Source organism: Ursus maritimus, unplaced genomic scaffold (genome assembly GCF_017311325.1).
Source record: "Ursus maritimus isolate PB19 unplaced genomic scaffold, ASM1731132v1 scaffold_6, whole genome shotgun sequence".
Lineage (NCBI taxonomy): Eukaryota > Metazoa > Chordata > Mammalia > Carnivora > Ursidae > Ursus > Ursus maritimus.
In genome coordinates, this window is record NW_024426774.1 from 28,989,994 (window position 1) to 29,017,765 (window position 27,772).

General features: G+C 37.0%; 1 protein-coding gene and 1 pseudogene across 1 annotated transcript in view; one reads left to right on the forward strand and one right to left on the reverse strand.

Annotated features, from left to right (window-relative positions):
- Positions 1–3,682: 3,682 nt before the first annotated feature.
- On the forward strand, positions 3,683–5,006 carry LOC103671580 (annotated as a pseudogene).
- Positions 5,007–7,384: 2,378 nt separating this feature from the next.
- Positions 7,385–27,772, reverse strand: part of HEATR5B (HEAT repeat containing 5B) — a 102,369-nt gene continuing 81,981 nt past the window's right edge. The window contains exons 30-36 of the mRNA XM_008700232.2: positions 26,705–26,832; positions 23,686–23,830; positions 22,690–22,956; positions 21,314–21,538; positions 14,867–15,018; positions 13,438–13,651; positions 7,385–8,286 (exon numbers count right to left, since the gene is read on the reverse strand). Coding sequence (XP_008698454.1) covers positions 7,982–8,286; positions 13,438–13,651; positions 14,867–15,018; positions 21,314–21,538; positions 22,690–22,956; positions 23,686–23,830; positions 26,705–26,832 — 1,436 coding nt within the window. The 3' untranslated portion in view covers positions 7,385–7,981. The remainder of the gene's footprint in view (positions 8,287–13,437; positions 13,652–14,866; positions 15,019–21,313; positions 21,539–22,689; positions 22,957–23,685; positions 23,831–26,704; positions 26,833–27,772) is intronic.

Genomic DNA, 27,772 nt, shown 5'->3' on the forward strand with positions numbered 1-27,772 from the left:
AGAAATCCCTGCCTTGGGGCACCTAGCTAGCTTAGTCAGAGGGGCATGCAACTCTTGATTGTGGGGTCCTGAGTTTGAGTTCCAAATGGAGTGTAGAGATTCCTTAAATATATTTTTAAAAACTTAAAAAGAAAAAAGAAGTCCCTGCTTATTCCTTATCAAACCATTCTTCATACCATTCCCTCCAACTACTTATCACAACCTGTGACTATTTTACCTCTCTCCCCAGGTAGAGTGTAAACATATCATGGCAGACTCTTTGCTTGGCCGTTCACTATTTTATTCCCAGTGCCTGGCGTATAGGTGTTCCGTAAATACTCGTCCAACGAATGAGACAGTATTAGATGATCTTACCACACAATCTTTGACAAACAGGAATTCAAGTTCCCCTCGTATATGTCCAGTGTCAAGGAATGCACGATTATCAGGCAATCATTTTTAACAGCTCTCTTAGGAAATTCTCCTTTTACATTCGATTGCAGACCACTTACTTGAGACACTGACCTGTTGGTGCAATCAGCTATCTGGTCCACCCATCTAAAGATGAATGACCTTGCTGCCCTTCTTTATTCTCAGTTCCCCTTTATCCTTTGGCCTGGGTACACACCAGTCTGTCATTGCTCTTGATATGTGACCTCTGAAGCTGATTGTCCAGCCCCGAGCCCTGACCTCACACATACACACTGGTCGTTCAGTGGGTAGAGTAGGACGGTCACCTTCCTTGTTTTAACTAGCGTATTTTTACTAAAAACAGCCAAACTCTGTTAAGCCTCATGATGATTTAACCTAGCTACATAACGATTTACAGTCAGCTAGAATGCCCTTTTTCAAAAATGTTTAGGTATACCCAAATATTTGTGATTTAATGACATTCCCAGGTATTTTCTTGGAATTTGGAAAACAATGACCCAGTTTCATTTTCACATCTGTTAGTTCAAAAAGCATCACTTTCTAAAATTCAGCAATCTGCCTTAAAATTTAAAATCTGTCATATTTTTATAACCCCTTTAAAAAGGAATTTATCCCCCCCCAAAAAGGAATCTATCCCAAGGAAATAATCTACAAAATTTCATTTTTAAAAAACAATGCAGCATTATTGATGAAAATGTAAACACTAGAAACCAAGTCCCCCCATAGGGTAATGGCTAAGTCAGTAGAGGTACATCCACATTGAGCAGCGATCAAAAAATGATGATTACTAAATCTATCCCGTCTTATATTCATTACAACAACTCTATGGGGGAAATGCTTATAAAATAAGTGGGTGGAGGAAGGATAATAACATCCTACCTCAGGGTGATTACAAATGTGGAAGGAAATAGACTAAAATATCAGCAGTGATTTGGTCTGTGTAGTGAATTGTGATAATTTTCTCAAAAATTTAGTGAATACAAATTTTATAATTAAAATTGATTTATAATAATGTATAAAATTATTTTCCTTTTGTCTCTTACTCTACTTTTATGCTCATTGGACAAGATTAAGGTCATGCCTTTTTTTTTTTCACAAATAAGAGGCATTTTCCTATACAAATGGAAATAAGTCAGAAAGAAGGAAGAGATTGATTGATTTTTTAAAAATTTTATTTATTTATTTGACAGAGCCAGAGAGGGAGAGAGAGAGATAGAGCGGGGGGGCGAGGGAGAAGCGGATCCAGGACCCTGGAATCCAGACCCGAGTCGAAGGCAGACACTTAACCCACTGAGCCACCCAGGTGCCCCCGAAGGAAGAGATTTAAAGAAAGCCAGGGTGGCTCAGATGGGGGTCGTGATCCCAGGGGTCCTGGGATGGAGCCCCGCGTCAGGCTCCCTGCTCGGCGGGGAGCCTGCTTCTCCCTCTCCTGCTGTTCCCCCTGCTTGTGCTCTCTTGCTCTCTCTGTCAAATGAATAAATAAAATCTTAAAAAAATAAAAGAAAAGAAAGAATGAACAATCGAAGTTAAAAGTTGGAAAAGCCAAACAAACTTACTTAAATTTTCTTGGATTCTTTTGACTTACGTTGAAAGTCAAGGGGGGAAAAGGGAAAACGGGTTATATGTGTGTGAAATGGAAACCCATGCATTCCGATGGCAAAAAGAGATTGAGAATTGTGGATAGGGGACCAAGGCTGTGAACAAGTTCTCCTGAAAGAAAAGAACAAAACAGTTGTACCGGTCACTTGTGCATGCATGGTTCTCACGTATTTGTTTAGCGGCAGCACTGAAAACTTAGCTCAGAATAATTTTTCTTATGATTAAGAAATTATGATTAAAACTTGAAATTTTTAAGTAAAATTTTGTGAAGCCCATAAATAATAATTTCACAATTATTTAATTACATTTCATAATTATTATTATTATTAATTTAGAAGTAGAAATAGGTTTGTAATTACTAAATTAGGTTTTTAAAATAATCCATGTCATGGAAAGCATTAAGGCAAGAAATTTATTTACAGCTGTACTCTAGCCATTGCTGGCAACAACCTAAAAATTCCAATTAAGAATGAAGAAAATGTGAGGTGTAGTGATTCACATAATTAAATGTGTTTTGAAAATTGGGCTAATTGCAGACCTCAGTCAGCATTGTTTCAATGAAAAGTAATAATGGATATAAAGGGTCTAGCACAGTGCCTGGTGCACAGCAGAAATGGCAGCTCTTCTTGAGAGTGATAATCTGCAATATTTTAACTGCTCTCTGGATTTAATATATTTTATACTGTCCTATAATAGCTATTTTATATGCATGTAAAAACTATTAATCAGACTAAATAATATTATGTGCTAATACTAATGGACCAGCCAAAGACTCACTCTCTTGATAAAAATAAGCAGGACATGGGGCGCCTGGGTGGCTCAGTCGTTAAGCGTCTGCCTTCGGCTTGGGGAGTGATCCCTGGGTCCTGGGATAGAGCCTCACATCGGGCTCCTCCGCTGGGAGCCTGCTTCTTCCTCTCCCGCTCACCCTGCTTGTGTTCCCTCTGTCGCTGACTGTCTCTCTCTGTCAAATAAATAAATAAAATCTTTAAAAAAAAATAAGCAGGGTAAATCCACAGACATGGACTTTTTAGGTGCAAAAGATCATAGAATACCTAGTAAGTTTTCCTCTAATTTTATAGATGAGGGAGCTAAAACCCCCCAAAAGGTAGGTTTTCTGAAGTTCTATCCCTAGTTGATAGCAGAACCTATTTGGAAAAGGAAAACCTGACCTTCAAAGTTTAGTTTTCTCTAATTAAATTCAGAATTCAAATGGACAATATTAACGAGAACCTGGAAAGTAAATAGAAAATACTTTATTTATTTTTTTTTTTAAATTAAAACTGCTCGGATTATGCTTCAGAAAGAATCCATTGGCTGTCATGATGCTTCTCTTTTAGCTTCTTGATACTGGATGTTCAGAATCAAATAGGTATGATTACTCAGCTTGAGAAGAATCTCAAGCATTGGGCAGTGAAACAAATTAATAAATACAATTCTTCAAACAGAGCTTCTTTTATAAATATTATCCCAGAAAACTTGAAGTTAGGTTGTCAGTGGCTCAGAATAGTTTAGAGAAAGTACAAAGTAGTCCTGGGGAGAGGGAAGGAAGGGAAGGGAAGGGAAGGGAAGGGAAGGGAAGGGAAGGGAAGGGAAGGGAAGGGAAGGGAAGGGAAGGAAGGAACTCAGGGAGAGAGGGAGAAAGAAAGAGAATCATTGTTAATGCGTGATGCAGTTTACCTCAAGGTAGGAAATGATGGAAAAAGTCTGGGAGGTTCCAAGAATAGCAGAAAATAGCCAAGCAGAAATAAACTTTATACTTCATAAATAGGTGAGAGAGAAAAGGGCTTATATGTGTAAGAAACCAGAAACAAGCATTGAAGAAAGGTCTGGCAGTTATCATTGAATCAGCAATTCCCCTCCTAGGTACATACCCAAGAGAAATGAAAACATACGTTCACCGGAAACTTGCACAGTTGTCCACAGCAGTGTTATTTCTAATAGGCGAAAGGTGGAAACAACCCAAGCGTCCATCCACCGGCGAATGGATAAGCAAAATGTGGTACACATCCAGCCGCAGAAAAGGGAAGAAGTACGAATGTATGCTACCACGGGGATGAAGCTTAAAAACATCAGGTCAAGGGCCGTGCCGCATCCGGGGATCTCCGCCTTCCCCACCCCGGCTTGGGCCGCTCCTCCTCCACACCTTCCACTCACAGAGGGGACCTTGTGAGGGGCCGGGGATAGGGAGTGGGGCGGCCGTGCACATCCTAGCCACATAAACGGTGAAGATGTCCCGCATCGGGGACTGTTTCAGGAGCATCCCGGCCATCGTGCCCTGTTGGTAGGTCACCACGGTCGCGGTACCCTGGTTGGCAAACCTGGTCTCATCAGCCCGCCCCCTTCTTCCTCTGGCCTGAAGAGGCCCTCCTCTATCGCTTCCAGATTTGGAGGGCAATCACTGCCACCTTTTATTTCCCTGTGGGTCCAGGAACTGGATTTATTCGGTCAATTTCTACTTCCTGTATCAGTATTNNNNGAAAGAGGAGCTTTTGATGGGAGGCCAGCTATTATTCTTGCTCCTCTTTAACTGGATTTGCTTCGTGATTACTGGCTTAGCAATGAATGTGCAGTTGCTGGCGGTTCCTCTGATCATGTCGGTAGTTTATGTCTAGGCCCCGCTGCACAGAGACAGGATTGTATGGTTTTGGTGTGGAACACAGATTACGGCCTGTTACTTACCATGGGTTATCCTTAGATTCAACTACATCATGGGAGGCTCGGTGACCAATGAGCTCATTGGAAATCTTGTTGGACATCTTTATTTCCTCCTAATGCTCAGCTACCCAATGGACTTGGGACGAAGACATTTTCTATCCACACCTGTTTTTGCACTGCTGTCTGCCCAGCAGGAGAGGAGGGGTGTCAGGATTTGGTGTGCCCCCTGCTAGCATGAGGCAAGTTGCTGATCAGAATGGTGGAGGTGGGAGACACAACTGGGGACAGGACTTTCAGCTTGGGGACCAATGAAGGAGAGGCCACTGGCCTGTCCAACCAGCCACTCTGCTCAGACGAAGTTTCCTCCTGGTGCTGGGTGTGCTTAACAACCAAGTTCTAGCAAACGCTGTTAGATCTGACCCACGCTGAATGTAGTCTTTGGTACATGACAACATTTTTTAACTCCTGAAGAAAAAAATGGTTCCTCAAGTTGCATGATTCTCTTTCAAGTCCTTACTGCTACAAAAAAGAAATATCAACCTGCAGATTTCAGAACTATATATTTTTTGGTGTCTTCTCTTCCTTTTCCATCTGAATAATGGCATCTGCTGGCACCAAGCTGGGCATCTGGGATTGGGTCACCAAATCCTTGACAAAAGGACTCTTACCTCTTTTTTACATTCACGACTTGCTCCTTCTTTTCCCAACCAAAAATTTGCAGCTAGCGGAGGTTGCCCGTAAAATGGTTCTGCCTTTGACAGGCTCTCGTTTATTGACTTTGGCAAGGCGTGGTTGCAAAGGACTTGTCCACCGTTTTCCCCCCTTTGGTGGCAGATGTATAATAGGGGAGAAGGCTGGACCAGTGGATGGAGGGCTTTTTCCGAGTTTGGAATTGCTGTGACATGCTGGCAGTTGCAACCATGTGCCACCTCTTCAGATATTTTTATTTAAAAAAAAAAATGCACCACAGATTAGTGTTAACGAGGCATAAGTGTTGTTGCTAGGCACTTGTCGCCCTGAGTGACATGATCCAAACTATACTGGAGTCGCATCTTACACAGGGGCTGGGTGTAAACTGTGGTGGACATAATCCCTTTGCATCTCATGTAGGGAGTTCTGGCTTTGTGTGTACTCAGAGTAGCTGAAATGTATTGTGCTAGAAAGTTGTAAATTTGTCCCTTCGAGAGGCACCTGGGCATTGATTCTATTTCATTCTCCTTCTGGATATATGTTTATTGAATAGTGTGGAGAGGAGAACCTTATACCCTATTTAAATTGTCGTTTTTTTGCCTCCCCCTCCCTTTTAATGGTCACATGCTTCAGTTAATCGTGAGGAAGCTGCAGCTTCTCTGTACATTGATTGTATTTTAAGAGCTGATATAAGCACCTCTAAGCGAATCACATAATTTTGGGTTGTAGTGGCTTTAGACTCATTTGTGTTTGAGGGTCTTTATTTTGCACCATGAATGTACAAGTCATGAATGTACATCAGACCAGCTTACATATCCACAACTCCTTTTTCAGAGGTGGGCTTTTTCCATTAGAACTAGGCTTATCCCCCAATAAAGGCTTTTGAAGGCTAAAAAAACCCAACCAAACAAAGAAAAAACCACTAAGAAGCCAGTCACAAAAGGCCACATATTCTCTGATTTCATTTACATGTTCATAACAGCAGAACTGATGGAGACAGAAAGTAGATCTGTGGTAGTGAAAGGCTGGGGTGAAATGGAAAGGTTGTGGGTGTTCGCTAAAGGGTATGAGATTTCTTTCTTTAAGATTTATTTATTTTAGAAAGAGAGAGAGCAAGTGCAAGCTGGGGGAGGGGCAGAGGAAGAGAGAGAGGAAAAGGGAAAGAATCTCAAACAGACTCTCCACCGAGCATGGAGCTCAACTCGGGGCTCCATCTCATGATCCTGAGATCATGACCTGAGCTGAAACCAAGAGTCAGATGTTCAACTGACTGAACCACCCAGGCGCCCCACGAGGTTTCTTTCTGGAGTAATGAAAATGTTCATAATTGATTGTAGTGACGGTTGCACTACCCTGTGAATACACTAAACACCACTGTACTGTACATTTTAAATGGGTGAATTATATCTTGTCTGAATTACATCTCAATACAACTGTTACCAAAAAAACCTCCCCTGAAATAAGGAGAATAACTTTGGCAAAGCAACTTGGAAGTGAAAAAACAACCCTGTAGATAAAAAAGAAAGTGAGACAATGGCGAAAGAAAGCACCTCTCTGAGGCCTAAAAGACAGAACAAGGAAGACCAGCAAGGGGACGGGAGCTGCCAGCTGGCAAGGGCATGAGAGCGGGTAGGCGGCAGATGATAAACAGGTATGCATCTGGAATATTCAGAAAGGTGACTTGCTGTTGATAGCACAGTCTATGTAATACTGGTAAAACTCGGTGTTTAAAATTTGCACAACTCTGTGACAAATGCTCATCTCATCAATTATCTATTTGATAGGGCAAAATTCCCATTGCACAAAAGACTGGCAAAGTCATAATTATGATGAATTCATTTTTGTATGCCCTGCAGGACTTAGCTTGATGCCTCATACACAGTAGGCACTAAATAAATATTTGATGAAAGAAACTAACCATCACAGTCAGGACTCAATGCTCTGTACTGTAATTATAAAACGTAACCAAGGCCAAATTTTAGCCATCAAAAAAACCCCCAAAAAACAAAAAACAGAACATTATTCCACATTTGAAACATTTTAATGGATCTTTCAATGAGAATTTTAATTCAGTTAACAACTAAAATACACACAAGCATAATTTAGTAATCTAATATGAAAGTAAAAAGATCTATCAGAAAGGTAAGGACATTTTGAGAAATGCTAAGAAAATGTGACTTTATTCATATTATATACACCATGAAACATTTTCCATTATTTGAGTTACTTCAAAATTTAAATTCTGCTTGTTTTTCAATTAAATTTTTTCATGACAGATGCTGAATACTGACCTATTTTTTCCTGACAATACCAATAGGCTGCCCAACTACATGATCTAATTGTTTTTAGCACTTAAATTTAAGAGACTATGGCTCAGTGTTTAAAAAATAAATTAATAAAAAAGAAACATTCTAGGAGAAAAATGAGAGCACATCCACCACATGATAAAAACAATCACTCCTTCCAAGTGAGAAAGCGGCATGAGCATTATTTTACTTAACCCACTTAGAAGCGCGCAGTCCCCATACGCAAGTAAGTAGAGCCTAGCGCCCGGGATGGTACAGTGGCTGTCACTACTTAGTTACCAGTTGACAATACAAATAAAAATGAATGGAATATCAAACTAAAAAAAACTTGTTTTTAGCTTAATTGTTGGTGCAGAATGTACGGTAGGGGTTGGCTGCCTGGTGGCTGCTTTAGCTTTGCTGGCTTGGCTTGCTCGAACAGCAGTTTCCAAACGCACTTTCAGCTCAGGAGCCGCTCCCATTACCGTCTTGAAAGCATGTGGGTACCGAGGTCCGATGCGCATTAAGTTCTGGAGCGCAAACTCATGGAGATCCTTGGAAGCTGTGCTTGCTGAGGCAAAAGAGTTGTCATCCAGCAGGTAAGAGATCAAAGTGGGAACCAAAAGGGCGAGTAACTGGACTCCTGCAGGTAAGAACGGTAAAGTCTGAAGATCGTCACAATCTGTCAGTACAATACACTTTAACTTTAAAATTACTCAATTACCACAGCAGTCTCAGTCATAATAAAACACGGGCAAATAGACAGAATCGGGTTTAGACCTCAACAATAACTCATAACTCATAGTAAATATTTACTTAATGACAAGCTATGTTTGGGTTGGAGACCAAGTTTGTTAAGACTGTATATTTTAGATTTATATTAGTGTGTTTTATTAAAAAAAAAATACTGGCTAGAGACGCCTGGGTGGCTCAGTCGGTTAAGCATCTGAGTCTTGATCTTAGCTCAGGTCTTGATCTCAGGGTGGTGAGTTCAAGCCCCACATTGGGCTCCATGCTAGGCGTGGAGCCTATGTAAAAAAAAAAAAAAAAAGTGAAAAATACTGGCTAAAAGGGTAAAAAGGAATAAGCACTTTATAACTGCCATCTGCTGGAATGTATTCTGAGAGTAAGACCATGACATTTTTAAAGGTATTTCAGAATAGGGAGGTTAGAGTAGGAAACAGAAACCTGAACAGCATCCATTTACTATTATTTATCTAAAACTAGGTATTTCCTTCTTTTTAAAATAGAAATACAACTCTTTTCCATTTCATCATCCCCCTAAACCCACGGTAAGTGAGGGAAAAATATCTCAAAAAGAAGCAAATATGTAGAGTTTAGGGTTAAAAAAACAAGAACCCATGTCTGGTTGACATAAATTCTAAGCCCTTAAACAAAGACTTATGTGGAAGCTTAATCCCATTTACTAGTCTCTTTGTCTTGCCATTTTGACAATTCCACCCTGGAATATAAATTTCATTAAAGCTGGTATTTTTCTTTTAAAAAATGTGATCATATATACATATGTATCTGATAATCGACACCAAGAATCATGTTTTTTCCACTTTGAACTTATGTTGATTTTTGTAGAATGACAGTAGCCAGCCAAGGTTGTAGGGGAGCAGGAAGCATCTGATACGGATCGTGGAATACAACACTCACTGACGTCAAGAAAGACAATGATAATAATCATGAAACCTTTCCAGAACCCTAATCCCATCCTGGCCCTGAACATCTTTCCCTGCTCTATTTTTTTCTCCACAGCACCTACCTAATTCAGCATCTATTATATCTACATCCAAAATTAATATAGTTATATCCATTTTCACCTTTTAAAAAATTATATATATATAGATATATGTACACAATGTTTATCTATACAAAATTTTATATTTATATACAAAATAGATACAGACATACCCATGGGGGGGAGGGTGTTCACTGTCTCTGTTTTTGCACTACAATGTAAGCTCCACGAGAGCAGGGATCTTTGTGTGTTTATTTCACGACTAGAACATACCTGGTACCTAGTAGGCACTCAATAACTATTTGTCAAATTAATGAACAAACACAAACACCCTTTGCCTTGAAAACCACTCAGAAGTTTTTATCAGTTGGATTTTTTTCCATGACAAAGTTTCAGAAGAAAAAAGGTAGCAAACTGATATTTTAAAAGTCCCAAGAATCCTCCAATTACCTAGATTTAGCTCAATTTCCCTCACACAGAATTATAACAGTACTGTATAATAACTTCCATAGAAAATATAATGAATTATCAAATAAATATAAAATTATCTTCAGTACACTATGCATACTAAAGCAGACAAGGTTTTCAACATCAGGTTGAAAAGCAAGGTTTTGGTTTTAACAGTAATTAACTGGGGGGCGCCTGGGTGGCACAGCGGTTAAGCGTCTGCCTTCGGCTCAGGGCGTGATCCCAGCGTTACGGGATCGAGCCCCACATCAGGCTCTTCCGCTATGAGCCTGCTTCTTTCTCTCCCGCTCCCCCTGCTTGTGTTCCCTCTTTCGCTGGCTGTCTCTATCTCTGTCAAATAAATAAATAAAATCTTAAAAAAAAAAACAGTAATTAACTGGAAAAAATATATTATAAATTATTTAAGTACCCATCAAGTATCTAGAAATGTGCTAAGCATTTTAGGAAATATATAATTCATCTCTGCCTAAAGCTGTTACTGCCTTGTTGAAAAGGGTATCCAGCACATCAAACAATTAGAGAACTAAATGTTAAAACCTATGGTAAGCATTTGAGATAGAGTTCCTCAAAAGCCTCATAAAGTGGAGGATTACTTTAGGATTTTATAGTTTTAGTGATTACCTTAAAACCACAAGGCCATAGAATAAGACTGATTATAATTGCCAAAGAAATTGTATGACAGGAAAGATCAGAGTAGGCTGAGTAATCAGGCAACAGTTCTTGAAGAAATGAGATCTGATGCAGGTTAAATCCGTTTATGTAAGAAGAAATGAGGGGAAGAAACATACCCGAGGAGAGTGAAAATCGACTGAACACTGTACAGGGGTTAAAGTGAGCTGCGTGAGAAAACTGGACCGGTCAGGGTAGTGGGGACACACTGGGAAGCAGAATAAAAGTTCAGAGAACTGAACAAGGATGTTCAGACTCCATGCACTCAGGCAAGAGGAAATTACTCACAATTCTTTTTTTTTTTTTAAGATTTTATTTATTTATGAGAGAGAGAGAGAGAGAGAGCTGGCACACCAGAGAGAGAACATGAGTGGGGGGGGGGGGGGGAGGTGGTGGTTGCAGAGAGAGAGAGGGGGAGAAGCAGGCTCCCCGCTGAGCAGGGAGCCCAACCTGGGGCTCGATCCCAGGACCTGGAGATCATGACCTGAGCTGAAGGCAGACGCTTAACTGACTGAGCAACCCAGGCGCCCCACTACTCACAATGCTTAAACAAAGGAGAGGTAAAACTGATGGGGGAATATCTGTTAGGAAACTATTATAGCTATTTAGTTATGAGATGATTAGACATAAGAATAGGAAGCAAGATTCTCTTGAAACCCAGAGAAGTTTCAAAAAAAGATAGGACAAGTTTTGAGTATCAGATTGAATAAAGATGATGAACATGAGTTAAGAATCAACTATAATTCCAACGTCCTTAGTTTATAACTCTGGTCATGTTGGGTGAAGAAACAGTCATTGCCTATTTCTGTAATGGATACTATAAAGTTAAAAACAAAAAATTAGCATTTGTAACTGATGTGAAGAAAGGTGAGTGATAAATTCAAAAGCTGAAAGTTCAGCCTCTGGGAATTACATCACTATATTTTATATAACTATATATTATAGTTTTAAGTGCTAGTTAGATATATTAGCATTATCATGGTTTCTTCATTTTTTAATAGACTGCTTCACTGAGATAACAGATGTTTTGTATTATAGGAGGACTATTAAGGTACAGTAAAATTGGCATTTATAAAAATTCAAGATAAATCTAAGGCCAAATGCATGCAAAACCCAAAGGTAAATGAGTCCTATTAATGGGATAGGATGGCATTCATCAGGAAGACAGCATCAAATATAATGAATGAATGAACATATATGATATAATGCGATGGCCAACATTTACCTTTGGTTTTGGCCATCACGGTCACAAACATAGGCCATGATGCCAGTCAGAATAGTTCTATCCAAATAACCAATTACTATCTAATTTCAACTAAACTTATCAACTCCCAAACAGTCCTTCCTGACTTTTCCAATTTTGACACTGCTTCCGTGCTTCTTCTAGGTAACACGGTCATGTTCGGCTCTTCTCTTTCTCCTGCTCCCTGTAACTACTCACTCATCAAATCAGATCAACTTTTCTTTCAAAATCACCTCCGCATTTCTCCTTTTCCACTGTCATAGTCCTGGATTATTATTATTATTATTTAAGATTTTATTTGAGAAAGAGAGCATGCGTGTGTGTATGTGCACGTGTGCGCGTGTGCAGGCATGCATGTGTGTGTGTGCGTGCGTGCGCGTGTGTGCTGGGGGGAAGAGCAGAGGGCAAGAGAGAGGGACAAGCAGACTCCAAGCACAGAGCACACAGCCCAACTCAGGGTTCAATCTCCGTACCCGAGACTGCCAACGGAGCCAAAACCAAGAGTCAGACACCACCCAGGCACCTCTGGATTCTAATTTTATAGTGAAGCTCTTACAATAACTTTTTCAAAGTTATTGAAAGTTATTTCAAAGTTACCTTTCCAATTTCCTGTAAAAATTTTTTCAAGGTAAGAAGAAAAAACTTAACAATAGAAAGAATGGATGTAATTGTTATCTGGAGAGTGATCTGGCAATATATATTAAAAGCCTTAAAAATGTACATTCCTTTCAACCCCCAGTAATTTCACATCAAGGAATTTATCTGATACATATAATAAAAAATGTGTGCAAAGATATCTGTACCAGGATATTCATCTCAGTTTTTTACAATTTGGAAAGTTGGAAACATTTAATGTTCAATCATAAGATACTAGCTTAAAAGTAATAGTAGTCTTTCTGCAACAATTAAGTCTTTTTTTAAAAAACACATTTTAGATTGTGATGAAATCAAGGGAGTAAAGAGGAATAGGTATTAAGCTGAGTAACTCTCTGATTAAATGGATGTATCTGGTAGCTTCTCATTAAATAAAAATAATTTTTAAATTTCAAAATTGGAGGTATTTTAATAATGATGTTTGGTATTAATACTAATCTGATCCTATTTGTTATAAAGCTTCTATACTTACATTATGAACACCATAATAAATTACTTTTATAAACCTATTAAATATCCACATTTTTCCTAGTTAAAGAGTACATTCCTAGAAAAAAAATCAGGGGCGCCTGGGTGGCACAGCGGTTAAAGCGTCTGCCTTCGGCTCAGGGAGTGATCCTGGCGTTCCAGGATCGAGCCCCACATCAGGCTCCTCTGCTGTGAGCCTGCTTCTTCCTCTCCCACTCCCCCTGCTTGTGTTCCCTCTCTCGCTGGCTGTCTCTCTCTCTGTCAAATAAATAAATAAAATCTTTAAAAAAAAAAAAATCAATGTGTTGAAAGGCTATCAGTAATTTATTTAAACCTCTTGCTCATAAAAAAATGAATATAAATAAACTCAATACATTATGTTAGCAGCATGACCAAAATACTAAGCTTTCAGATAGTAACCACGCCTTAGTAAACTTATTGTTGCAATGGCCTGTGTCCAATATCAAGATAGATAGATAGATAGATATGTATGTATAAAATACATTCTTCATTTTGGACTATTGGCTTTTTATAAGAATACTTACTGTTCTGTTCTTCCCCAAGAGCAACTAATGTTTCCAGAACTTTGATTCCTTCTTGAACAGCTAAAAGTTCTGTGCTACTGGCTGGTCTGTTTCTTTCAACAGCTTTCAGCTTTTCAACTACTATTGGAGCTAAGGAATGAATATACGGAGTTGAAAGGGCACGATTGGAATGTTGGAAGACTGAGAGGAGAAGCTGGTAACATTTGGCTTGAACCTATATAAGAAAATAATTTTATTAATTAACATGTGTGACAGTCTCATTTGCTGTACAATCACATTGCAACTTAATATGTGCTGAAAAGATGTGATACTGCACGATGAAAATAAAAATGTGGGATGAATTAATGCCATTTTCTATTTATAGAAATAAACTTAGAATAATGAAACTTCCAATAACCTAACTAAAAAAAACTAACTGAAAAGAAATTAATTAAATAAATATTCCTCATATGGTAACTGCCAAATTACCAAGCTTATATAATTCATGTATTTCTATAGTGTGGAAGAAGCTATAAACCAGGAATTCTAATTTATGTTTTTAATTTTTTTCTTTGCTTGACAATTGTCTCTTCCACTTTAACCTAACATATTTAGTAAGGAAGGCTAATGTCTAAATGATGTCAAACAGTGCTATAAAAACACACTGGTTAGACAACTCAAATTCATTTGAATTCCTTGGAAATGACTGCTTATGCCAATTTAAGTTTTCCAGGCCTAGAAAGTAAAATCTCATTGGCTCCACTTTAGCTTAAAAACACTTCATAGTAACATTAAAAAAAAAAAAAAAAAAAAGGAAGGAAGGACGGATAAAAGCAAGGCCCATCACCACATGGGACAAATAGTGGAATAAAGCTGTTTTAGCACTTTGGTAGAAGAGAAGTTCCCAGACCTTGCCGGACATAAGAAATACTTGGGCAATGTTTTCAAAATAGAGACTTATGATTTAGGAAGACAGTAGCAGAGTCTAGGAATCATGTTACTAAGCTGATTTTTTTCTGATGTGCAGCACGTTTGAGAATCATTAGTTTAGACTTTCACATTGTGAAACCAAAAAAACTTATTTTCTAGAAAAACTGGCTTCCAATAGGTTCATCAAAACATGTAATAATATAAATTTATTCTTTAATGCTTTTGGTGCCATTAAGTAAACAGTGAAAAATATAATCATAGACTCATGTAAAATCTCTACCATTATAAGACAGGGTTACTCAAATATTTTAGATATTGGAGAACTTTTTGCATGTGTAAATACACATACACATATGTGTCTCTTAGTGCTTAAACTGAGTGATCTTTTCCAGCTTTTCTACTTAAAAGCCATATAACAAATATTTAGGTTTTCATGTGATGCATCACCCATTTTAATGAATCAATCTGAAATTTTACTGATAAAGTGGAATGTTTACCTCTGTGTTTAAGTGTAACTTACCCATGGGTCACATGAATTCAGTGCATTTTTAAATCTGTTCATGCAGCCATTCTGTAATGACTGGACTCCTATTATTTCACTACTAGCAGACCACAGGAAGAGTGCAATTGCTGTTAGCATGCTTACTTCATCAGGCATAGGCATGGAATCTTCTGAAATATATGATTAATATTAAAATATATAAAAAAATGAAAGCAATGTGCTGTTTACAACATGTTTTGTAATTCCAATCTTGAACCATAACCCTCTCTCCCTCAATGACATTTATAGCAGTGTGTGCCTCAATCTAATACGATCCATAAACAGCTTTATGAATAGAACTCGTCTACTACTAAGGAAACAGAGACACTTTATCATAAGTCCTGTATTGAAGTCCTTTTTCCTTGTTTTTCTGGATGGTACAATATTAACTGAAAAAGAATCAGGCATAAATCCTAACAAGAACTCTAAAAGGGAAAGCAAATTTGAATAGAAAAGATAACACGGTAATATAAAATTACTTAAAAGTTATGTAACTTCTTTGTAGTTTAGATGGATCAAAAACTTCCAAATACTTTCCTTCCAACAAAGTTAAATGATTATAAGATATTCTAAGTAATTTAAAAATCCAGAGGAGACTTTCTTAGTGATAACAAGTTTCTATTCAGTAAATATGAAACTTATACATTTTACACAACCAAAATCAAAAAAATCTTGCACAATTTCTTGAAGATAGTATTCTTATAAGTTTAAAGAACTTCTATTGCAATCATTTATTTGGGAATAAATACAACCTAACGGAAATACACTATGTAATTAGAAATACAGGAAATATCGATATTTATTCTAAAGCAAACTACTATTAAACACATAAAGTAAGAGACTTACACTATTTTGTCATTATCATTTCTTCCACAGCTGAACTTACTAACTTTCTTTAAGTATGAATTTGGACTAATTTGGAAACTGCAAATACTCAATGACTATCAGTAATTTTTCAGGATTATGAACATATATATTTGATATGCTAACATTATCTAATAATTAGGGTATTGGCATAAAATAGAATGGCTTAAAAACAATAGTTGAAAAGAAGCCTGTTAACATAAAGAAAAAAAGAGATGTAAAATTCGAAGGATTTAGCCAATCTACAATAATCTAAGTCATACCTGTTAAAAACCTGAGAACTCCATAGTAGGAATATTATCGTAGATAAAATGAAAACAATTTCTAACTCAGAGTTTGTGACACTGTAAGCAATTTTTTGTTGGAAAGTTAACACTTTATTTTAAAATTGTGACTTTAAGATTTGCCATTTAAATACCGTTTTCTACTAAAAGAAACCAGGGCTCTTTTGGAGAAGTGATGGATTCCAGAACACTAATAGGAAAAAGACAAGGTAAGTCTGCTATATCTTTGGTGCAAAAAAGTAAACATGTACTCAAGAAATAATGGGGATATGATAATACTGGACCTACTGAATTAAAAAAACTATCATGTCTGTACTGATAGTAACAAACAATAAACACATAAGAAAATTTAAAAATGAGGGCAAAGAAAAAGCTCTTTCCATGAAATGCTAGCTAATAAATGCAAAAGGAAGAAAATTAATGTAGAAGTTAGAAAATTATCATTTTGGCATTATCACAGTAATAACCGGTTCAGGTACAATAGATGTTAAAACCACTGGGTATGGGGCGCCTGACTGGCTCAGTCAGTGGAGCATGTGACTCAATGTCAGGGTCATGAGTTCAAGCTCCATGCTGGGAGTAGGATTTACGTAAAAAACAAACAAAAAAACCCCAAAAACCATTGGGTGAAAGCTTGATGGGGAATAATTGACAGAGTTTCAAATTATCTCCCCACAAATTCCTTATTAATTGTAAAAGGGGAAAACATCAACTTTATAGTGGAGAAATATGGCAGACACCATCTTAATCAAGTTATTAAAGTTAACATTCCCAATAATGGGATGAAGCAACATTATATGCCTCCTTACAAGATGCACAAAGACATAACAATAGTCATATAGTATTCCTGCCAAAAAAGCACAACCTGAATCTAACCACAAGAAAAAAAAAAATACAATTCCAAATTGAAAACCAATCTATAAAATAGATGTCTGTACTTTTAAAAAACATTAATATCATGAAAGATTTTTTAAAAAGCTGAGATACTGCCTCACACTAAAGAAGACTAAAGCATTAAGACAACTAAGTAAATGCATGATCCTGAACTGTATCTTGGATAAAAAGAAACAAGTTCTATTAAAGTCATTATTAGCACAATTGGTAAAATTTGCATCTGAACAATAATAGCATTGTATAGATGTTAAATTGCCTACATTTGATAATTCTTCTGTGGTTATGTAAGAGAATGTTCTTGTTCATAGGATATCCCTGAAGCATTTAGTAGTGAAGAGTCATGATGATTTCAGTGTATTCTCAAAGGGCTCAGCAAAATTAACAATGACATTAACAGTAACATGCGGATTATGGAGTAATAGAATATGTGGCAAAATGTTAACAGTTGGTGAACCTAGGAGAAGGATATACTATAGTTTACTTTTTAAAAAGTTTGAAATCTATTTCAAAATTGAAAATTTTTTAAAATTGAAAAAAAATAATGGCAGCAATCTTAAGAGTATACACTATCTCCAAGGAGATTTATATACATGTGTCCATGTTCACGTACACACGCATGCACATTTTTTCTAAGTGGAAGTCTCAGATTTCATAGTAGGAAATATGATTTCCTAAATAAAAATTCCCTATTATAAAACTTTCCTTGTAAAGCAAGGGATTCTGCCTGTCTTGCTTACAAATACTATACAAGTAATAACTGTGGCCTTGACCCCCACTTCACACTGACTCTCTCCTGAGAATTCAGTTCTGGACAGACTATCTTAGGCAAGTTAATTTTCTTATCATACCTTTAAACTAACTTAGTATTAATGAACAAAACTGATAAAATATCAAAACCTTCCCATATAATTGACAATCGGAAAAACTTTTTTTTTTTTTTTAAGATTTTATTTATTTATTTGACAGAGAGACAGCCAGCAAGAGAGGGAACACAAGCGGGGGGTGTGGGAGAGGAAGAAGCAGGCTTCCCAGCGGAGCAGGGAGCCCAATGCGGGGCTTGATCCCAGAACTCTGGGATCATGCCCTGAGCCGGAGGCAGACGCTTAACAACAGAGCCACCCAGGCGCCCCGGAAAAACGTATGATTATTGACTAGGGAACTGCCCCATGAAAATCAAAACAATATTTATATTCTTAAACAAATCCTTAACTATTTATTTTGTTATTCATACCTATTTATTACTATTTATACATATATACATATACATAAATATATAAATATGGCATTTAACATTTCTTTAGTTTGTTAAAAACCTACTTTAAAAAGCAAAACATTAACTCATGATAAAGCTAAAATAGTTTCAGTAGCATTAATAAAACTAACGCTTTCTCTTTCAAATAATTAGTATTAAAAAAATTCAGATAATAAAAATAACACATGGTCATTGCTTAACAATATAAAAATGGTCTAGGGAAGAAAATAAAACTTATAATTCTACCATCCAGTGACAGTTTAATTTCTTTTTTTAAATTTTTTTTAAATTTTTAAATTTTTTAATTTTTTGACAGTTTAATTTCTAAAGATTTTATTTATTTATTTGAGAGCAAAAGAAAGAGAGAAAGAGCATGCACAGAGGGCAGGGGGGAATAACGGAGGAGGGAGAAGAAGGGAAAGAATCTCAAGCAGACTCCATGCTGAGTGTGAAGCCCGATGGCAGGGCTCCATTTCAGGATCCTGAGATCATGACCTGAGCCAAACCAAGAGTCGGAAGCTCAAAGGACTAAGCCACCCAGCGCCCTGTGACAGTTTAATTTTTTAGGTTCTGGTTGAATTTCTTCTGGTCTGGGGTAGGTTTTTTTTATATATAGTTATTTACAAATACGATTTTTAATCGGTATAATGGATATATAACCCAAATTAATATATAGTCACATATTTTATAATTTTTTCCACTTCCAGGTAGTTATATTTATCACATATTTTCATTATTGTAAAATAAACTGTGATAAATAACCTTGAACATAATGAATCCTTCAAGGCTCTTTGTACATTCTGTAGAATTGATTCCCTGACAGTTTAAACCATTTTTAAACTCCCATCGCCAAAGTATGAAAATGTTCTCTTGGTACCAATGCCAACTGTACAGTCACATTTAAAAAAAAAACACATCAATTTTACAAGAAAAAATTTTATATTACTTTGTTTTTGTTCGTATTTCTTTGCTTACATTTTTTATATGCGTGGAGGTCACCTCTATCCCCTTTTTACCAATGTGTGTTCTTTCCTTTCCTCTTTCTTCTACTGGGTGTCAGTTTCTTATAAGACTTCTTTGTGCATTAATGACATTGACACTAACATAAATACTACTGTCAATTTTTCAGCTGTCTTTTTTTTCAGCTACCTTTTAACATAAGATGTTTTGACAGGTAGAAGTTAATTTCTATACAGCCTAATACATCGATATTTTCCTCTGTGATGTTTTCCATTCTTACACTTACATACTCCCTCTGCCATTCTTACATAAAAATTTTACATATATTTTCTTTAACTATTTTTAAAATTATACATTACCACTTTAATTTCTCTGGTATTTATTTTGAGTCATGATATGAGGTGAGGGCCTAACTAGAACTGGTATGTCAAACAGCTGACACAAACCATTGGAGGAAGAATGAATGTGCTTTTACCATGTAATACAGTCTCATGTGGATGAATGTCTGTTTTAAGTAATTTGTGTGTTTCATTGCCCTACCTCTGGATTCATGGGCCTGCTCCGCACTTTTAGTGTGGACATGTTTTAATAGGTGATAGGTGACATAACAAATTTTTACTTATTATTCTTTGTTTTCAGTCCTCTGACATTTTCCTTACAACGGAAAGATACAATGAAAGAAAAAGTCAAACATGGAAGAAAAATGGACAAAAATGTGAATAAGCATTTCCCCAAAATTAAACACAAGCATGAAAAATGCTTATACTCACTAGGAAAATGAGAAATGCTAATTAAAACAATAAGACAGTACATTTTACCCATCAGACAGCAAAATTTAAAAGTCTGAAATACCAAGTATTGGTGAGGACATGGAGAAACAGAGATTATCATACAATGCTAGCAGGTGTGTAAATTCACATGGCTACTTTGGAGAGCAATTTGGCCATGTCTGATAAAATTAAAATGTGCTATCAATTCCACTTCTAGGGTGTACCCTAGAAAATCTCATAGCACAAATGCGTGAAGAATATATAAGGATTTTCACAGGAGCAATTTTTATAATGGGGAAAAAAATCAGAAACAGCAGAAATATCAATTGACAAGGGAATGAATAATAATTGAAAAATTCATGTGATGGGAACAACATAGAGGTTAAAAGGAATAAATCAGAGTTTTATATGTACATATTAATAGCTCAAAAAAAACCTTATTCTTGAGTGAGAGTGTAAAGGTAGAATGATATACTATGACATTACTTACGCAAATTTAAAAACACAAAAGAGGGATGCCTGGGTGGCTTAGTCAGTTAAGCATCTGCCTTCGGCTCAGGTCATAATCCCAGGGTCCTAGGATTGAGTCCCACATTGGGCTCTCTGTTCAGTGGGGAGCCTGCTTCTCCCTTTGCCTGCTGCTCCCCCTGCTTGTGCTCTCACTCTGTGTCAAATAAATAAAATCTTAAAAATAAATAAATAGGGGCGCCTGGGTGGCTCAGTCATTAAGCATCTGCCTTCGGCTCAAGGCGTGATCCCAGGGTCCTGGGATTGAGCCCCGCATCAGGCTCCCTGCTCCACTGGGAAGCCTGCTTCTTCCTCTCCCACTCCCCCTGCTTGTGTTCCCTCTTTTGCTGGCTGTCTCTCTCTCTGTCAAATAAATAAATAAAATATTTTAAAAATAAATTATATTTATTAATATATACATGTATTTTTATTGTTTATTATTATAGACCTATATTTATTAATACAGAAAGTATATTTATTTACATATATAAATATTTCTGGAATGAAATATCAAAATCAAGACTGCGGTGTCATTTAAAGATAAGCTGGGGTGGTGACAGATACTTCAACTTTCTCTCCTATCTTATTATTTTTATCAAAAAGAAAACATATGAAGCAAACAAATATATTAACACATATCAATTTGATTCTGAGTATCTTTTCTGAAACTTTCTGTCCTTTTTTGGGGGGAGAGCCTCCAACATGTATTTAAGTGCTAAGATAAGGACATTTACAGTCACTATCCAGAAAGGGGTACTGAAGTTCTTAACTGCAGGGTGTGACTAAAACACCTTTCTGAATCGATTTGGTGTTATAAAGCACTTTTTGGACAAGCTCATTCAATTAGTTATTGACAAACAGATAGATTATGGATTTGAGGCCCTGATTAGGTTACCTGGTTGAGAATATTCCAGGATGCATGCGAGCGTGCTGCGAATTAGAGCTGTCCACTGTTTCTGAGTGTCCTCAGTCTTGGCCATCGAGAGTGTCACGATGCTTTTAATCCCTTGAAGTGCTGCACTGACTGGTGGAGGAACCTGATTATCTGCAGACTTTATCGCTGTGTCTTTCAATATTCTTGCAATTAAAAACAGAATCGTGGGCAGTATTGTCATACACCCTGAATTGAAAACAAATCAGATTACCTCATAACTACTCAGTTCTCATATTCCAGTTCTTTCAATTGTTTTTGCAATTGATTATGGTTTAATATTATTTTTTCCCTTGTTGTTATGCAAAATTTACTGCATCACTATTACTATAATTCAATGTTTGGAAAAGAAAGTGAGAGACTGGAAAGTTACTTTAAAGAAGACAGAATATTTTCTTTCTTTTTCCAACTAGCCTTGTTTTTATTTTTTCCAATATTTCACCTATTTAATACATTGTGCCTTTCAAAATGAAAATGAGAAAAGAAGATAGAAAAATGGAAGGGAAGCACTACCATATACTTTGATAACTATCTGAGCAACTTGATGAATCTGGTAGCAATCCTAAGACATGTAATCAATCTTTAGCGTACTCAAGTCAGCCTTAACCACGCCGGGAAAAACGATGAAAAGACTATATGGGTAAGCAAAGAAGAAACGAAAAGATCCTGGAATTTGTAGCTGAAAGAACTTTAAGGTCATTGAATCCAACCTCCCACCTCATGGAAGATGCTCAACACCTTCTCAGGCTGCCATTGTGCTTGGCCTGCAAATCTCCAGCAAAACAGAAATCATTATTGTCACATCTATAGACTTGTGTTGGGCTGAAATTTACCTTTATACTCCTGATACTATTTCTCCCTCCCAGATAAACAGAGGGAAAGTCTACATTTCCATCCAGTACTTTTCAGGTATCTGCAGACAACTATCATCTTTGCAGCTATAATTTCTTTAGTTCCTCCTAAGAGTTGGCGGTTACACTCATCTGACGTTTTTCAGTTTGTCAGTTACTCAAGAGTGGCAACCAGATCAGAAACTAACAGGTTTAGTTATCCCACCGTGTGTCTGTCTGCTAACGTGTAGTGCCTTGCCTCAAGCTGTGGTTCGATCTCCTTGCTGAAGTTTGTCTGAAACGTATCTGGAGAACATGTTAAGTTTCGAGTTTTTTAAATCCTTAATCTTTATAGGTTCCTAAAGGTCAACACACCATAAAAGACTAACTTCTCCTTCCATACTTGAAATTTAAGAGGAAAAGAAATCATAAGAGCAGTTAAAATCAAAGGCGAGCTCATCTTTGTCTATTGTAATATAATGTATTTCCACATAGCGATTAACACCGTACCAGCAGGCGAACAAAGGGACGGTAAGTCAGAGAGTATGGTAACTGCGGCTGCCACCAAACGAGCACTTTCTTCTGTCAGTCGAGTTTTGGTGGCTACGTGACTGGGTGAATCCGACATCTTGGCACTGAGATGTGGCATATGCCGTACTAAAATGAACATCAACAGCTCCATAGTTGCAAACACAAGAGATTTTCCAGGAACAAGACCACCGCTGTCACCTCCTTCTCCTACTATAGGACATGACTCTTTTTCCATATCATCTTCATCTTGGATAGAAGAAAATCGGTTTAATTTCCAGAAACACACAGAAAAAGTAACAGCACAGAGTAGATAAAACTACATAATAAGTATATTTGAGAAATTCTTTCAAAAGAATTTACCACTGAATGTCTAACTGATAACACATGTCTTTCTCAGAATAACTCTCTGCCTTGCTAGAATTCTGTTTAGTGACCTCTCCTTAAACATAAGGACAATCCATTTTTTACTTCAAAAAATTTTCTTTAGGTATTTTTATCAGGAACTTATTTCATATTACGAGGAACATATATGTTAGGTTGAACCATAAACAGCTGACACTTTTGAAGGTGAAAAATAGTTGACTACCAGCAATTTCGTTTGGTTCTTTCTTTCTTCCTTTTTTTTTTTTTTTTAAGATTTATTTATTTATTTGAGAGACAGAGCACAAGCAGGAAGGGCAGAGGGAGAGAGAAAGAGAATCTCAAGCCGACTCCAAAATAAGCATGGAGCCTGACACAGGGCTCGATCCCACGACCCTGAGATCATGACCTGAGCTGAAACCAAGAGTCAGACGCTTAACCAACTGCACCACTCAGGCGCCCCTCATTTGGTTCTTTCTAATGAAAGCAAAATCAATAGCAAATCTCCTACATCTATGACTACACTTTTTATTAAAGAGTTCCTGGCATTGATACGTAAAAAGTTAGAGTACAAATAAGATCTACATCAAATTTAGCATAATTTTTAGTACTTACTTAGAGTGTTTCTTTTTTCTTGCAAATAATCCTGAGCAGCTCTTACTATCTGTTGTACAACTCCAGTAACCAGCAGCTGAACAGATGGTGGGTTCCAGGTCAAGAGGAGGCGGTGCAAAACACTTAGCAACTCAACACCAATCAGCTATTATAAATTAATACAAGTAAATTTAATTAATCTTATTTCAAAGGATAAATTTATGTTATTACAATCTAAGAAAATATGCATGTAAAATAAATCAATTTGGTAGCTAAAATTAATATATATGACTGTGTAACAAATAAGAACGTTATAACAATCTTGAGAAATGGTCATATTGTATCCCAACACGTTTTCAGTCAACAAATTACTGTGGATACTAGGCACTTCCAATAAATCCCTCTCCCATTCATCTCAGCAACTATTACAAACTTTCAGCAGTCACTTTAAGCCTCTTACAATCTTCTACATCAAACCCATCCAATGAACCTGCCTCAAATTTCAAAGAGGAAGAAAAAAACTTAACTATAACCAAAGCCACCTTTACCTTTCTCGTTAAGGTCAAGTGTCCACACTCTACCCAAGGCTGATTAATCTTTCCTTATCTGCTTCCTGTTCTATCCTATCTGACCTCGCAAAGATTCTTCAAGGACCTTGACTGTATTCCATATGTCTTCAGCTTCTCTAAGTCAGTTCCTCTCCCAGTATAAGGAAAACACTCAGGTCTTTCTTGTCTAATTCCCACCTCCCCCCAAATCCTCTCAGACCCTTCTCTCTGCTCCCATGTCCTCTAGCTCTATCATGTTTCCTCTGGTCTGAGCCCAGATGCTTCCACTTCCTTCACTCCTCATTCACTCCTCCCTCTTCCACAATCTGGCTTCTGCCCACCTAAGAAAATGCTCCATCTGAGGTCGCTAGTAACCCTCCCTGGACTCTCTTCTGTCCTTATATACTGGATTCTGGTTCTTTTGAGACTGCTGTTCTTGAAACTCTCCCTTGCCCTTGTAACTCTGTTCTCTCTTAGTTCTCCTCCTACCTCTCTAGTAGTCTCTGGTGCTGACTTATTTCCCTCATCTCCATCCTTGTTTGTTATTTGTAATATACCCTCACGTTTTCATATCGGCCCGCTTTTTTTCTTCCTTTATTCAGTTTTCCTAGGCCAGTGTAACTCACTATTTCTCTGGAAATAAAATGAAAAGAGCCTTGTAACTGGCCTCCCTCCCTGCCTTGTCGTCTCTCTTTTTTTTTTTTTTTTTAAGATTTTATTTATTTATTTGGCAGAGAGAGACAGCCAGAGAGAGAGGGAACACAAGCAGGGGGAGTGGGAATGGAAGAAGCAGGCTCCTACCGGAGGAGCCTGATGTGGGGCTCGATCCCAGAACGCCGGGATCACGCCCTGAGCCAAAGGCAGCCGCTTAACGACTGAGCCACCCAGGCGCCCCAGCCTTGTCATCTCTTATAGACCAATCTCACAAGGTCGATAAAAGTGATCAAATCTATATATACCATGCTCTGAAATATAGGTTTAATCAGGTCATTCCTCTATTTTAACATTTTTAATGATTACCTATCACTTTTAGGACGGATTTTAAACCCTTTAATATGCCATTCAGGAATCTTCATGATTGGGCTTTTTCCCTACCGTGCAGCCTCATCTCCTAACAACCCCCACATGCTCCATTTGTCTCAGCCATTGTAAATGACAGGAGTGTCCTTAAACTTGTCATGTTCCCTCACACTTCTCTGCCTTTGGATTTGCTTTTCTCCCAGAGAGAAAAACCCATCCCTCTTGTGCTGCCTCACTAATTCCTCTTTTAAGATTTAATCCAACCATCATCTCCTCTGAGAAGCCATTCCTTACTTTCCTTGGTAATGTCAGGGCTCTGCCCCTCTATTCTCATCATACCTTTACATACACCAGCTCAGCACTTATCATACCGTCCTGATCTCCTGATCCAGGTGCAGGGAGACCACTTTTGATATCTATAGCCTCAAACTGTGTCTGATGCAGGACAGGCACAGAGTAAAAGTTGTTGGGTGAATGAATACAATTTTTGAGTCAGTATACTCTGATGATTTTGAAATTATAGGATCTAACTCAGGAAAAAAAATATAACCCATCCAAGCATAAAGCAGTGCTTGGATAAACAAAACATTATTGAGTCCAAAAAATAGCTGGTGGTTGGGTGTGGGATGTATTATGTTAAAACCAAAATGAGCGAGTATAAACACAGTATTCTCTCTTCATTCACAGATTAAATTTTAAATTTTATAAAAAACAGAAGTTTCTTACAGTAATCGGTAGCTTAGCTGAGGGACAGCTTCAGGCTGCAAGGCTGGGGTACAAGCATATGCTTTGTTTTATTTTGGTTTTGGTCAGCATCACATGCAACACTAATTTTGATATAATGAATGACAGCAACTTTCTTTTTTATCTATTTCTATCTATTTTATATATTTGTTTGTATTTTATGGAAAATTACCCTACATGGTAGTGATGGGGACCAAAAAGATGGTTCTTATTATGAAAAGAAAAGAATCTCTAATTAAAAAGAAGAATAACAAATCTACCGGTAGCTTGGTTCTGTAACATAAATAAAGTCCTCTAACTATTACATACAAAAATTAGAAAAAGCAATTCATTAAACTGTTTAGATGAGTAGTAGCTGAGCCAGTGCAAAAAAAATTTCATTAAATGAGAGATAAAACTTTATCAAACATTTAAAAGTGGTGTAATTTATTTAACAGCCTTATAAAGTCCTTCAGACTTTTATTAGTAGAATCATTAACTGGGATGGAAGGCATCCCTTAATTTTTAGTTTTACTTGACTACCAATGAACACGTCTAAGAAGATACGCCAACTATTTCTGTGCTGGCTGTGCCTAGTCATCCAACGCTCACTATAATGTCTTCGATAGAGTCAAAATCCTGAATTCTTTTCATATAATATTTATTTCATATGGGAGAAAATTATCTTACGATAAAGATGACGAAAACAAAGCATACAACGTATTATCTGTTATAGAAATATACTGTACCTGATCTTCTGCAATATGGATTCGGGCATAAGGAGAGTCTAGCAAGGTGTGTAAGGCCTGGAGACACGCTGTAACATGTTCAATAGGCTCCTCAGGCCTAGGGGAGCAGAGGAACTGTATACTCACACCTGCGAGGCACATAATAAAAACACGTCTGTCACTATAAAACACTTTGTTGGTCTGATGTCAGATTTTTTTCTCTATTCTTCCTCTATTCTTTTACAGATTACTTTACCACATATTTAATGCTACCTTAAAGTACAGTTCAAAATGGTTACCAAAAGCAGCAGCCAAACTTTGAAACACAGATTGTAGCTTTGCAATTAGGTTAATAATCAAATTGAAGGTCGGGGGAGGGAGGCAGTTCCAAGGTCACGGAGTTGATTAAGAAGATACTCAATTTTTTATTTCTAGGACTTTAAAAAATAATACATTAAAAATAAACTTATGAAAATTATAAAATTGCTTCTCATTAAATGGTTGCCAAACAATTTTCATGTCTACAAAGATTTTTTAGTGGCAAGCTATAGAGGCATAATGGATATCATGGATAACAATTGTTCTTAATTTGCATAAGGGTAAGATCATTGTTCTGGAAGTCTCTCGTATTTTCATGTATGAGATCTACTGACAAGTTCTATAATTTCACCTTACCAACTGTGTTCCTCTTCCCTCCCAGAAAATATAAAACTGCTTAAGAGCCTCATTAGAATCTATAATATCTTAACATTAAAGGAGCATCTATAAAGCAATTAGAAATTGAAATTTATTCAAATTTGCTTTAACTTTGCATTTTATTTTTTCCTCATAGGACAATCTGTTAAGTGTCAAGTAAAAAGAAAATCTGCCGTTGAAAAAGAAAAATGCAGTTTTTTTTCTTGAAAATTATTCACTATTGCCCTGTGAGTGAACACGACAGCTAAAATTTTTAGAATAGTTTTTAATAATTAAATTTTTCTATTAAAAATTCAGTTAACAATTTAGAAAATGTGCTTAAAAAATCTTCCTCTTATTATTTCCTCTCTGAAGTGTGGTATATAAAACTTTCCCGTAGCATTAAAATGAAAG